The sequence below is a fragment of the Schistocerca cancellata genome, chromosome 4, assembly GCF_023864275.1.
Source record: "Schistocerca cancellata isolate TAMUIC-IGC-003103 chromosome 4, iqSchCanc2.1, whole genome shotgun sequence".
Lineage (NCBI taxonomy): Eukaryota > Metazoa > Arthropoda > Insecta > Orthoptera > Acrididae > Schistocerca > Schistocerca cancellata.
Genome location: NC_064629.1, coordinates 744553726 through 744569124, shown reverse-complemented (window position 1 = coordinate 744569124; position 15399 = coordinate 744553726). Strand labels below are relative to the sequence as shown.

Here is a 15399-nt window from a genome sequence, read left to right as displayed (position 1 = left end):
CACTGCAGGAGATAGAAACCTTTTACAGTAAAAAAATGAATCAATACAATGTGTTAATTTTCAACGTGCAAGGAAACTGTAGATGGTGAAAAGGCACAATGACTGAAAATTAAATGCATGAAATTTGACGCATCTCAACCATGTCGCTACTGAATAAATGAAATACAAAGTTGGAAAATTACTGGCATTTCACCAGTGAAAAGAGGCAGAAACACTATGAAGGTTAAATCTGCTGTTCCTTCCAACTGGTTTCTGGCACTAGCTTATCAAGAAGCAGTTAAAATAACTATAACTAAATATGAGCACCTAATGTCTTTGTTATCTTATATTCCACAATTTCACATAAATTTTTCCAGAATTTGGAGGTGGAAAACTTTGCAGCAAGAGGGGGTTTGGATACGGCCCACATATGATTTTTCTAGTTTGACCATAAAAACTTAGAGCCATAGTTGGCCATCTACAAGAGTATGAAATATGTACTACTGTGTACCATTATTTTTAGGACAAGATATTTGTTTTTTAATTTCATGTTGCAAGCATACTTTCACCAATGTCTATTTTACATAATAACATTAACAGTTCAAGTAATATGCATTCAACGAAGTATGTGAGGTACTAAACTTTATGTCCATTTTTCTCAGTTTCAAGGAAGTGGCATTTGGCCCACTCAGGCTATCAGCTCCACAATTTGAAGCTTTCAGCAGCAGAGATGTGTACTATGAAAATAAGCATGTTACAATAGATTTATTTTGGCAGTCTTATGAAGGTTTTTGCTGCAGAAGCAAATGCATACAGAATACTTTTGGAAAATAGATGTTACAAGAATTTCATCCTTCGAGTAATACATTTCAAAATCATGTTTCTAAACTAAACCTTATAGGAATAAGATTGCGAACAAAGAACAGAAATCTCAGTTGATGGTTAATAACCATCTGTGAAAATGCAATCGTCGTTTTATTGTACCCACATTTGAACTTACAAACTGTTCAGCATTTGTTCACCTCATTAATTAATTATGGTTAACAACCTATTGTCAAAAATGAATGTTATAATACCAAGCGGACCCTTTCAGCTGGTGTAAAACTCTAACTTCGTAAAGCCTCCTGAATGTTGCCAACTGCGGGACCAAGCACTGTTCGTCGAGCATGTAGTGCAGCGCTGCTGCTGCCAGGGAGGCCGAAATCAGTTCATTGAGCATGGTGGAGGGGTTATATTTATTTACGAACGCGATTGTGGCTGTTATGACATTCTAAAGCTGAGTGTGTAATGGTCTTTTCATTTTGCCTGTCTGCAACTCGATGTGCTATCTTTACACTGAGCAGCAAAATAATTCCTACCTAATTCATGTAAACACTACACACTATTAATCACTGCGCAGGCATTTGTGTTATTCCTCATAATATTAAGTTCACAGATCCAAATATCTAACCATTGGATTTCCTGCCACCATTATGCCCAAGGATAGTAACCCCAGCAGACTCTAAAAATTATACCCTGGCAGCTCCCGGAAGGCGAACTGCCTGTGTCAATAACCAGTAGACTGCCAGTTAGCGGGAAATGCTGCGAGTTATGGAAAACACGGAAGCTATAGTGGAATGACCAAGTGCCCAAGTCTGCAAACGAAGCATAATACATCATGGAAGCGAGACATACTGTCATACTAGTGACAAAGTTTGGTTGGTTGACTTGGGGGGAAGGGGAGAAAACAGCAAGGTCATCGGTTCCATCAAATTATGGAAGGATGAGGAAGTTGGCTATGCCCTTTCAAAGGAACCATCCCAGCATTTACCTGAAGTGATTTAGGGAAATCATCAAAAACCCAAATCTGGATGGCCGGATGCGGTTTGATCTGTCATCCTCCCAATTGTAAGTCCAGTGTGCTAATCACTGTGCCACCTCACTCGGTATATGAGGGTGGTTTGAAAATGTCTCAGAACAGAATAGAAAGAAAGTACTTACATCACTGAAACTTTTTTTTATTTTTCAATGTAGTCACCTTGTAGAATAATGCACTTAACCCCATGATATTCCAGTGCCTTGATCCCATCTCAAACATGAGTTTCCTCCAGGCCTGTAATTCCTCGTCTGAAGTGAATCTTCATCCACCAAGAAAAATTTTCAGTTTTGGGAAGAGGTGGAAGTCTGACGGAGTCATATCAGGTGAATAAGGTGGGTGTGGCAACAATTCATACCCTAGTTCGTGTTATTTTGCCATGGCGATGGCATGTGTGTGGGTGTGCAATGTCTTGATGGAAGACGACTTTCTTCATTGCTAAACCTATTTTTCGAATATCTTTTGTTACAATTTGTCCAAGAGGTTACCATAGTACTCTCCACTAATTGTTTGTCCAGTGGGGATAGTATAATGAACGGCATTCAATATGGATTTCTTGAACAAATGCCTTACAGATGATATGCCACGCTGAACTGAACTACAAGGGACATTTGTTAACATTATAGCAATGGTTTTTTAATCATCAACTCCAGAAGTACGAGGGGTCAGGTAGAATGACAAAGGTGAAGACATGATGAACAATGAAGTTCAAGATATACATAAAGTGCGGAACCATGTGAATGGATAAGAATACAGGTGACTCTCACTTTAAGATGAGCAAAAGAATGGATGCACAGAACAACAGACCAATATCACTTACATCCATCAGCTGGAAAACCCCAGAAATAAAGCTCTAAAAAGAACATGACCTACTGAAAAGAGCCTTCTTTTGAAGAACTGGAATGGATGCAAGAAACCGTACTTGTCTGGAGGTAATCAAATACTTCAACATAATAGACACAGATTCCATCTTCTTTGTTTATAAAATAGTGTTCTAACACTACGAAACTGTCAACACATAACCAAAATAAGATCGGAGACATTTATGAATATACATTTGGTTTGAAGAGTTTCACATGTAAAACATAAAACTGTATACAGGATGGCACATATTAGTGACAGTAACACCATGTGTGTAATATCAATTACGACCAACAGCATACTATGTTTATTCACAGATGATGTCTACAAAAAAGTATTACCCCTGGGCGATAGTAAGGCAATGCAGAACACTAGGCAGTATTTCACCATGTTCACTGAGTGGCAGCTCTGTTTAAATGTGGATAAATTAAAGACTGCCACAAAATACGTGAAATAATGCAATCTTAGATTAGTGGTAGAAGTCTGGCACCTGTCGTCTTTCACAAACAACTAAATGTAATACTATGCAGTAACATGAAACTGAACCAGTATTTGAAACCAGTAGCAGAGAAGCAAAATGCGAGTACTGAGGGGATCCTTGGTGCATCTGATAAGGAAACAGAGTGATGCAATGGAGTGAAATCCTGATCAGATGCCGTGTCAATTTGATGAGGAGTGTGACAGCTAGTGGCCACAAGGTGGTTTGCTTATTTAGGAGGAGTAAATCAGCATGCATCGTGCAGCAAGCAGCTTGCTGTTGGGCACACATTCTTCAGGAAGAGGTGCTCTACATCACCCCAGAAGATGAGCTGTAAGCGGATGGGAGTGGGAAAAACCTTGTTATTGTGAACCGTGTGAACTATGAAAGTACTAAGAAATAGTGCAAAATAGTGACTCCCAGAGAGACTGGAAAATAGTGTGGGGCTATTTTGTGTTGTTCACATTAGTCATGATATTTCACAAACGAATAAAGATATTCCTCAGGAAAAAATGGCAAATTAACGATAAAGTTGAGATGGAATTACTGACCTCTGAGCTATCTAACGTGATCAGCAGTTAAAGAGTGACAACTAATAGAGAAACATTTCACTACCACATTTTGAAATTATTTAACTCTATTTAATAAAACTGATATAACACTCAGTCAAGTGTCAACAGACAGAACTCTGCGACAGCTATCTACATATAGACTAAATTGCATTATTTACATGTTTGCTTAACTAGCAAGAGACCATCACTAACTACTTTTGAGGAGCTATGCAATTAACAGAATGTCACACACAGCAGCATGCATTAGCATTAAGACCTAGATATTAGAAGAAATATAAGTGTCTTCATTTTTATGCAAATTAAGATAAAAACTTAGATGATGTTAAACATGTATCATTAATATAATCAATTATGTGTGAACTGGAAGTGCTACATCAATTCTGAGTCCATAATTGGAAAGAGGGGGCTCTTTCAAATAGGAAAGCTGTCCTACTTTTTGTGCCAGAGTAAAATTGGGATGTATTTTGACTGTTCAAATTCAAAGATTTGTACTTTATGCAAATGCTACAAATCACAATAACTCATGAGGTATTTCAGTTATATACATAGTGGAACTTTTCAAATCTCAAATCAGACAGTGTCGGGTGTGGGCCAACAGTGAGGTAAATGGTGGAAATTACAAGACATGAATGTGTGTGTGTGTGTGTGTGTGTGTGTGTGTGTGTGGGGGGGGGGGGGGGGGGGATGACTACATACAAGATGCATTTGTGCAAAGTGGCTGTCTCTGTCTGGATGGCAGTTTAACAGCACTGATAAAGTATTTGTTGCGAGAAGTGTTAATTTCAAGACTTAATTTTTGGAGGAACTCCTTGTTTGGCATGTGATGACCAAATAAGACACACTAACTATTGAAGGGACTTAATGCTGGGGTGAAGCTAGGCTCCAGATACTAAAAGTTGTTGGTACAGAGGATACTCAATCAGTGCTTTGATGGGAATTGGTATAACATAACTGTAGTGAGCCAGTTAAGCTCAGCTGGTCCAATGATTAACAGCTCTCTGCACACATGTCTAAGGATAATAAACAATTAATTGAACTTTAATTCTCACATGTGTTGACAACCAAAATTTGAAGCCAGCCCTACATAACAATTATTTAGGAATATTTACAGACTTTTTGATGAACAATACTTTCAGGAGCAGAATGCGATGGTGCAAAAAATCCCTTTGACACAGAGGAGCACAAAAACATTAAATAGTTATCCGTTACATCAAGTTCCACTGTCTGGCTAAATGTGTCAACATTAAGAAAAGCAATCTTTATTTTAAAACCCCAGGTATGAGCAGAATTGTCACAACCACACACAAATGTTCTATCCTACAATACTGTTTCAGCATCTAATGTCCTTATGAACTGATTCTGGAAGTATACATAAGAAATCAAGAAATATGCTGCTAAGATCAGAACATGCTTGTAAGGCCAATATGACATACAGGTACAGTTTATTACTGATACTTTATGCAGATGTACAACAATTCTGCTGCCTGCACCATATTTCTCAACCAGAGACTAAGAAAATAATCAAGGTAAAGGTTCATACAGATCCGACTTATGCATTTCCCCTGCTCATGTGGGAGTTACATAGGGCAGGAAAACAACACAATTTTGGTATGAAGTGACTTCTGCCATGCACTGTAGGGTAGATGGTGGGGTACGCATGTAGATATAGGTATTTTCCTGATATCTTAATATCTGTATGAAACTTATGCAAATGCTTTCATTGCATTAGTAGCCAACACTGACAATTACCACACTTTTAATTTTGAAGCAGAACAACTTACCCACTGTGCTCTTCTGTGGATGCACTCCTTTCACATTCTGTATCAGCAGGGGCACTTTGAGCAGAAGCTTCATTTCCACCACCGGAAGTCTGTTCCCTCTCCTCACGTCCGGTCTGGTTTGGATTGGGAAGTACGTGGGGGCCATCACCTCCTCCAGGATGAGAGTCACCGCTTCCTGCAATCGTCACTGGCACACGAGGAGTTTCTCCAGCACTGGTTCTTGAGGCAGCTGTAGCTGGTAACGTTGACGATTCACTCTGAGCAGTACTGGACAGAGGCTGACTCGATGAAGCTGACGACTTATTAGTTGCAGGTACAGTTGAGACAGCGGGAGATCTCATAGCAGTGGTAGTTGCAGCACTTGTGGGAGTTGCAGATGCTGATGTAGTAGTAGCTGGTGTGCTTGTGCCAGCTGTGGTAGTCGTGGTTGAAGGCAGTGATGTAGCAGTCTGAGAACTAGAAGTGGCTGTGGAGTTTTCTGTAGACGGTGTACCTGTTGCCACGGTACTTTTTTCACCATTTTCGACAACCGCCAGCTTTGGTTTGCTTACCATAACAACAATGAATTTTTTCTCATCTATATTGTATTTGGACACAGGATCCTCGTCATTTAGTAGTTTCCCTGGAAAAAAAAAAAATTAACAGACTCAATAACTTGCATGAATTTCATTATCAATCACAAGGACTCAAATGCACACACTATTCCACATTTTTTAAGTAATCAACAGGCTAATCAATGACTGAAAAAAAGTGTTCAAACATTTGCAACCTGATCAATATCTTCATGAATATGTTATGATCTTAGTATTTCTGTGTTTGTGAAATCAACCTTTTTTTCCCCCCCAAAAAATGAAAGGGAATTAACAATCAGCTATAATTACAATTATATTTTATGCACAAGATGAAAGGAATGTGCTGTGCAATAATTAAATATCTACAAAATTAAATTTCACCCCTATCTAGCACATAATTTTAAGCTATCTGATACTTTCAAGAACACTGTGATCTGGATTTCATTGTCATGGTCTGTTCACATATGTACGACACACCAAATGATGGTAAGGTGTAAGAAAAACTACAACAGTTATGTCTTTAAGACTCATTTACTGTGTGGCGGAGGCCAGTTCTTCTCATTGGCAACTGGTAGAGGAAGCTAAAAATACCAGCACATCTCATGGTGTGTGTATGCTCACAATATGAAGAATTGTACTTGGAACTGACCACTTAAGCTCTCATTTCTTTAAACCACGTCTCTGAGACTTGTGTAACTACTAGGCTCATATTAGTTCTTAGTCTTGCACTGTGAAGGTAAATGCTGCAGTGTTCCCCCATATAACTCACAAGTTTGTGAAATACATGATGTGCTATCAGTGTAGCTTGGTGTGTAGAACACAAAAAAGTGACGGAGGTTGAAGCATTTCTGGAATGTAACGGGTCTCTCATAATACTTGGTACTGAAAGTTGGCTGAACGGGTGAAACAGAGATCTTCGGGACAAGCCCAATGTCCACTTCTGTTTATTAGTCCCAAAAGGCGAGTAGATTACCCATATTCACTGTGGAGAATGTAAGTCTACACACAAAAGAGAAGATTACAGATTAACACCTCATTGACAAAGAAGTCATCAGTGACTATCACAGGCTCAGATTGAGTAAGTACGGAGCAGAAAACCGATTGAGTTCTTTTAAAAGGAAAAATTCCAGCATTCACGTTATTTATGGAAAACCTGAATCTGGACAGCTGGAGAGTGATTTCAACCCCACTCCTCCCAAGCTCTGAGTTCAGTACCACAACCACTGTGCCATCTAGCTTGTTGTACATCAGCCAGACAAAATGTAAACATGATGAACATTCAAGGGAAGATCCCAGAATTACTCTCACTTGTTAACACCATTAATGTTCACCCAGTGCTTGGAATGGAGAACTAGGAGTAACCAACAATAAAATATTGAGAAAGATAGATTGATACTTAATATGCAGAAGACTAAGTTGCAGACAGGCACAATTGAAAGACACTTACACAAAGCTTTCAGCCAGTCTTCGTCAGCTAAGGAAAAGAGAGAAATGTACACCATTCATGCACACCAAGTAACAACACCTCACGCACACACGACTGCTAAGCCCGGCAACTCGGGCCAGAATGCCGGGCTCAGCTGCGTGGTCTTGTGTGCGCAAGATGTGCTTGCTTGATCAAAAATGCCCAGAAATAGAATATGATCCAAAGAAATCCAATACATTAAATTCCAGTGTTGTGTCACTGAAGACTGCAATGATTCTTTTCATCATCTGATAGACACAAAAAGGATGGAAGTAAGTGATTATGTGGTGTAAAAACAAATGAAATTGGTCAGAATGACAATTTCATGGCCAGTTGGCACAACGATACTCCCTGCAAAATATTCTCAAACATTTTTTGGAAAACGTATTAGAACAAAATTTGGAAACAAATCCATGACAGAGGTAAATTAAATTTGTTGGCAATAAACAGTCTTAACAAATTTGAGGATTACCAGAGGCTGAGATAAGCATTTATGAAGCAGTTCAGCAGTGACAATAAAGGTAAAAATAACAACAAAGCAGAAGAGTTAGCCCAGTTATTAAACAAGTTTAGAAAGAAGGCGCCCTTTTTTTCAAAATGGAGCAAGAATTTTTTAATTCAAGAAACTGTTTCAAGTCAAAGCTGTTGTGAGAAGGGGAGGTTGCTGGAGCTAATCAGTGGAGTATAGCAAGTGGGTGTAGGGCCACACATGGTCTACTGCAGTTGTTATGTGTGTGAGGACTAGGCATTTTTTGGGTAAACCATGACAAGAGGCTTTCTTCCTTTAAAAGGGTCTAAACCAGTTTACAAAATACTTCAAGTGTACATGGAAGATAGAATGTACCATAATGGAGTGCACAAAGGCCACAGAAATTAGCTTATAATTATCTATTCACCATCAAAATGTGCATCCAGTTAAAAATGAAGTTCACCAGCTTGAAGCTGAATTATAGTCTTCGAATAGTACATAGCATTGGTGTAGAGAGACTGAAATACAGCAATAGTGCTTTCATCATATGAATGTGGAAGCTGCTACAGTAGAACTACCTTAAAGGATAGGGGATCGTGTATTTATGCCACAGGTGGCATACATTTTATAGCTAGAGAAGATCTGATCACAATCAGTGTAGATGAGCATTTTGAATTGGTATTCAGTGAACTAACAATACTATACATCTGTAACAAGTTAATCATTTCAGTGCATGTAGTGCTCACAGAGCAGTAATGTAGGCACTTTCTTCAACACATTGACTGAAGTCTAACAAAGAATCTCACCCCAAAAATGTTAATACATGGAGACATGAATATTAACTCTCAAGTGAGCGTGCCTATGTATGACGTACAGCAATCTCAAATAACATTGTTTTGTACTGTTCCAGTGTCGTTTTATAACTGCGAGCCCGTTCCTGTTCATTATTGCTTTAGCTAACACAGTGATAAGCTGCACAGTACATGGCAACAGAGTGGTACGACGAAAGTTTTTTTTTTATTATTATTATTGTTTAATTCAACAGTCATTTAGCTCATATAATGCAAGTTTATTTTATCCTTGTGTAATTAAATTAAGATTAAACTGCAATTTTGCTCATACATATTTACCTTGGTAACATAAAGACAGCTAGCCTTCACATATGTATAAAGTACCCCGTGAGCCCGTTCATGTTATGAAAATTGGCGTACCTGCTTGAGAGTTAACAGTTAATAGAGTGTTAAGGGTGAAGCTACTAATAATTGCCTACATATTTTTAATATTGTTGGCATGGCACAAAAGATAAATGCTGCAACTAGGGCATCAATAATGATACTGAAAGGGAAAATTGTAAAATTTTTATAGATATCTTGGCCTCTTTGATCATTACTGTCCGATAATAGAGCTAAACACAGGCCTGGTAAAACTCACAAACTGCTGAATTCTCACAAATTTGCAGATTTTATAAATGATTATTTCTCTGGTATTGCAGCAAAGTTTCAATAAAATCTTCCTAAAACACATGTAGCACCCACAACTAATTACACAGAAAGATAATAACAACATATACACAATAACTGAGATGAAGGGTTGTGTCAGTTGGATTGTGCCAGGAGGGAAAGGAAGCAGAGGAGCTGGAGGGTGGTTTGGGGAAAGGTTGCGGACATCTCAGTGGAAGGCATTAGGTGTAAAGGATAGACCTCCAGATCTACAGGCATACTCTGCAAGCCATCATATGGTGCACGGTGGAGGGTACCCTTCACCATTACTAGTCATTTCCTTTCCTGTTCGACTTGAAAATGGAGAGACGAATAAACAACTGTATACATTTCTCCATACAAGTGCTGATTTCTCTTATCTTTCCTTTGTGGCCCTCACACTAAACGTACACTGGTAGCTAATACTGGTTTTCTAAATTTCCTCAATAGTGTTTTGCGAAAACAATGCATTCTTCTTCCAGATATTCTAAATTCAATGAGCATTTCTCTAATATTTGGGGTTAAATGACAGCAGTAACAAATCTGGCAGCACGCCTCTGAAATGCTTTGCTGTCTTCCGCAATCCGACCTGGTGAGGATTCCAAACACCCACAGGTGTTCTTTACGACGACTCCTTTACATATGAGCTACATTTTCCTAAAATTCTCCCTATACACCAAAGTCAACCATTCGCCTTCTCTACAACCATCCTTACATGCTCATTCAGTTTCATATTGCTTTGCAATGTTTTGTCTACATACTTAAGCCACGTGACTCAAGCAGCACACCATTAATACTGTATTCAAACATTATAAGATTGATTTTCTTACACATTTGCATTAAAATAGATTTTTCTACATTTAGAGCATCACACCAAGTACAAATTTTATCTAAGGCATCCCAGTCCTGCTGCAGGCACTCAATGACAATACTGTCCTGTATATCACAGTGTTGTCTGCAGTTGCAGATTGCTGCTTACCATCCCCATCAGATCATTTACATACGTAGAGGATAATAGCAATCTTATCACCTTTCCCTGGGGCACTTAAAATGACACCATTGTCTCTGATGAACACTTGCCATGAAGGACAAGAAACTCAGTTCTATGACTTAAAAATTCTTCAAGCCACTCACATACGTGGGAAAAGATTGTGTGCGCTCATACCTTTGTTAACAGTCTGCAGTGGCGCATGGTGTCAAACGCTTTCCATAAATCAAGGAATATGGACTCTACCTGTTGTCATCATCCACGGTTTGAGGGATATAGTGTGGGAAAAGGACAGGCCGAATTACACACAAGCACTGCTTTCTAATTCCATGCAAATATGTAACTAGAAGCTTTCAGGTCTCATGTAAATTTATTATATTCAGAATATGCTCAAGAACAGGCTGTTTTCCTTTGTTAAAAATATGGTTTGGATTGTTGTTATTCTGATTTATTATAACATTTTAATAGCATTTACAGTCAATTTTCTCACAAAATATCTGTTACTTTTATGTAATTAAATCTTAAAAATCATTAAATATCAAGATCTGGTTTCGTGATCGAAGATGCTCTGTTACTGGCTGATGCTCTGGTGAGTAAGACAAAGCTATACATCTATTACTGGAGCATTAGCTGAAGTTACGAAGTTTTTATGCACTTTTTCCATAAACAATTGCTACTTAGTGATGGAAAACATAATTACAATTTTCAAGTAACAATAGAAAGGAATTTTGTGTGTGCTGGTAGTGGAAGCCCTGTGAAAGTTGATGTATTTATGCTCCACCCATTTAGAGCAGCAATATTTGCAACAACATATATTCTTTTCCCTGCTCCCTGCAACATCATTTAACTCACTCAAAGCCAAGGAACTGTAGAACTTTTAAGACTAGATCCATATATTATAACTAGATGTTGACTATCAGTCATGAGCTACAACCCAAAGTGCAATAAAATTATTCTTGGCAAAACTTTGTGTGGATTTGTGCTGTAGTGGATACTCAGCAGAGATGCTGCATCCAGTAGATGTTCGGTGGCGCAGCAGATACTGTGTGTAACTCCAGATAAATAACACATGTTCGAGTCCTTGAAAGGTTATATATTTTAAAAGTTTTACACAAAATACAAAAATTGCATTAGCAAGGACTGATTGTAGCTGTTGTTTCAATTGTGGGATGTGTTATGTATAGCTTCACAATAGTCTTAGTCTGAGAATTGGAAAACAGAGGATAAATGCATTTACTTTGCGAACAAATAATTCACTTTTTTGGAATGCATTGCTTGTAGTGAAGATATCACCATATGCCTACAGAACACTGAAGTGGAGGACGGTGAGGTTATACGGAGAGATACAAAGTGTGCACAACATGCAAGTGACACAAACGTATGGGCTGTGAAGTTTGCGAATTTAAACTAAGGTTAACATCTGAAGCAGACTCACTTCATTTTTACCTAAGATGATGAAACTGGAAAATTTTAAACAATATGGATCCTAGCTGGACAGTACAAATATAAAAACATTGTTTCTAATAAAGTAAAAAGTGTTATGGTCACATTAACTAGGAAGTATCATTTTGAACATGACATGCATGAGCAGAGACTGCAATTGTAAGTGCACGTAAGCAGCAAGGAAAACACAATAATATTCTGTTTGTGATTGGTGTGTTGCAGTTTTGTAATTGTGATTAAGTTTTCATACGAGAGGACTGTCGTGTCGTTTTAAAAATACGTTAAAATGTTCTTACGGGTTAGAATCGAACCAGTGATCTATGGGATGTCATCTTATAAAATTCAATGGTCTACCGCTCAACAACTGAGGTACCAAATAACTGAGATGTAGCTTGGTAAAACAACAGTTTTCACTAGGAGTTAAATTTAATTGAATGACGCTATCCTTTCATGAAACAGTGGGAGAGCATATCTCTGAGGTAAGTTAATGTTAACTTCACAGTGCAACACATTTTTAATTAAGTTAGTGAACTTGTGCATCAATGTGGTGGCAATTTGCCGGTACAGTGCAACCATATTTTATGCATCTTCCCATTCTCTGGAATACTCAAAAACAACTTTTCAGGAGTTTTTATATATGTATTTGTACAGTGCGGTACCACATATCATTCGTAGCCCATTTTCAGCAATGTATTTAATTCTAAAAGAAGACACCACTGTGAATTAACACTCTGACAGCAGAAGCAGCGAGCTAGCCAGTGACATCACAGGCATCACATTACTCAAATGGAATGTATTAGTGGGCATTCAAATTATTTGAATTCCATTTCCGTTTTTATAAAAGAATACTGAAATTCAAAAGGAAAAAAAGCATGGTAGGAGCATAAAACGACATACTCAATCATTTAAGTCAATTTCCAGCAAACTGTCAAATACCCTATTCTGCAGCAAACCTACATTCAGGAAACAGGTCTGTTATTTTGCAGATCAATTCTTTCACCCTTCTTATATATAAAAGCCACCTGAGCTTTATTTCAAGTAGCATGGGACTTTACAGTCAGTGAGAGATTTGCAATAAATGCAAGTCACACTATCTGTAAAATCGAACTGGGATTCCGCCTGGACCTGACAACTTATTTGTTTTCAACCCTTTCAGTTGCTTCTCTACACCAGCAGCGTTTATTACTATGTCCTGCGTGACGTCACACAACGGTATGTCTCTACAATCCTCTTGCACGAATAATTCCTTGAACGCAAAATGTAGAACTTCATCTTTTATTTTGCTGTATTCTATTGCCACAACATACATGCAACAAGCAATCTGATTGATCCACTTACTAATTTTACACAGGACCAGAATCTATTTCGGTTCTCAGAAAGGTCTCTAAGGTACAATAGCTGAAGTTGTACGCTTCACACATTGATTTGATTATAAAAATATTAATTTCTACGAACTTTTGTCTGTCATCATTTCTATGTTATTTTTTGGAACTGAGTGTGCTACAATAACAGCAACCTCAGCATTTTCAGAATTCTGTTTTTAAACCACAGTGGGTCTTCTCTGTGCTCCATGATCTGATTTCACTTTCCATCCACTAACAGTAGAAGTGTGAAGAAACAGGTGCATAGCACTACTGAAGAAACTCTGTTGGATATACACGTTTGATGCAGTGCTCCATGCTACTCTACTCTATGCAAGCCTCTTCATCTCTGCATAACTATCACAACCTACATCCATTTGACCCTGCTTACTGTATTCCACCCTTTCCCTTCCTCTACGATTTTTATCCCCACATTTCCCCCTATAACAACGCTGACAATTCCTTGCGGCCTCAGGGTGTGTCCCATCAACCAATCTTTTTTTTTTTTTTTTTAGTGAAATTGTGTCACAAATTTATTTCTTCCACAGTTCAAGAAAATACCACCTCAATTTTTATTTGATATACCCACCTAATCTTCAGCATTCTTCTACAGCACCACATGTCAAAGCTTCTATTCTCTTCTTGCCTGACTTGCTTATCATCTACATTTCACTCCCATACAAGGTTTGACCCAAAATACACAGACACATAAGTTACCACATCTGATATGCTCTCACTATCATGATCCAAAATGGATAAGGCTGTTACAACAAAACAATGCATCAGTTACCTACATACCATTCCCTATGCTCTTAGACCAGTATAAAGTAAAGAAAGCACTAGTCTGTGATCACATCTGAGCAAATGTTTTGTGAGCATTATACTGGCCAAACAGAAGATGTGATATGGAGGCTCAGTGAGTTACTGGCAATAGCAACTTTAACACACTGAGGTAATGCCGCAGAGGTGTCAGGCATCATATCAAATGCTTCTTTTATCCCCACATTTCCCCCTATAACAACGCTGACAATTCCTTGCTGCCTCAGGGTGTGTCCCATCAATTATAATCCAGTGATATCTCCCATAGTGACATGAAGCCCACAAAAAAACTTTCAACACAAACAGAAAAAACTTCTTAATTTTCTTACTCATTTGCCAAATAGACACGTAGCATATGACAGTTTGCAAACTGTCCTCCACAAAAACAAATAATTCTCCATCATTAAATATGAGGATACACTTCATGTGTCTCAAAGTTCTCAGTACCAATCATAATTTGTCAAGTTACTCTCTCTCTCTGTACTTCGTAAATAAAAATGGTAATTAAGATTGAAAAGTACGATTTTATCTCATCAGCCATCTGTAAAGTGGGTGAAATGGTTTCCGGCAAAACCAAAACGAACACTGAATGTTGTAGATCACTGTGTTTATGGCTGCACTGACCTCCATTTGCAACAAGTATAGAGCTCCACATGCTTTTTACAATATGGAGGCAGTCAGACAAGAGCACACAACAGCCAACAAATCAAAGTAAGAAAAAGACTCAGCAACAGGGTATAACACTGGTAATTTCAAGCATGCCTACCACCATCCTACTGAGCAAAAAAGAACTGTACTTATCATGCAAAAAGAACTATTGATCTTTGTGAGAGAGAACCCATTCACTTTTCATTTAATCTGTGCAAATCTTGAACTTTTACAAGATCAATGTTACAAAAAGCTGGAGTTTTGTATAAAAACCATCCACAAAACAATCACGGACTTGTCTTTATGATGTTTGCAAAGCTATAAATAATTAGTTAAAGACAATAATATTGAAATACCTTTGAATTGTTTGTTATTACCTAAATGTTCCTGCACCACTATATTGCCTTGTGAGGGTGTTTGTAATATACAGTTTTAAGAATAAAAAGAAATACACAAAAAATGGAACACTACTGAAGTAGCTTTTGGTGTACATACAATACTGATAAGAAAGAATGGATCTTGTACAGAGACTACCTTAGTTAGCAGCAAAACACTAAATATGAGTCTAAACTGCCCTGAAACAGACAGCAAAGGCAAATGTAAGAGAACATAGGCTTCAGGCTATGTTAC

General features: G+C 38.0%; 1 protein-coding gene across 2 annotated transcripts in view; it reads right to left on the bottom strand.

The window, feature by feature from the left end:
- LOC126183906 (UV excision repair protein RAD23 homolog A-like) overlaps window positions 1-15399 on the bottom strand; it is a 152842-nt gene that overhangs the window by 118369 nt on the left and 19074 nt on the right. For both annotated transcript variants that reach the window (XM_049926248.1, XM_049926249.1), the window contains exon 3: window positions 5527-6148. In XM_049926248.1, coding sequence (XP_049782205.1) covers window positions 5527-6148 — 622 coding nt within the window. The remainder of the gene's footprint in view (window positions 1-5526; window positions 6149-15399) is intronic.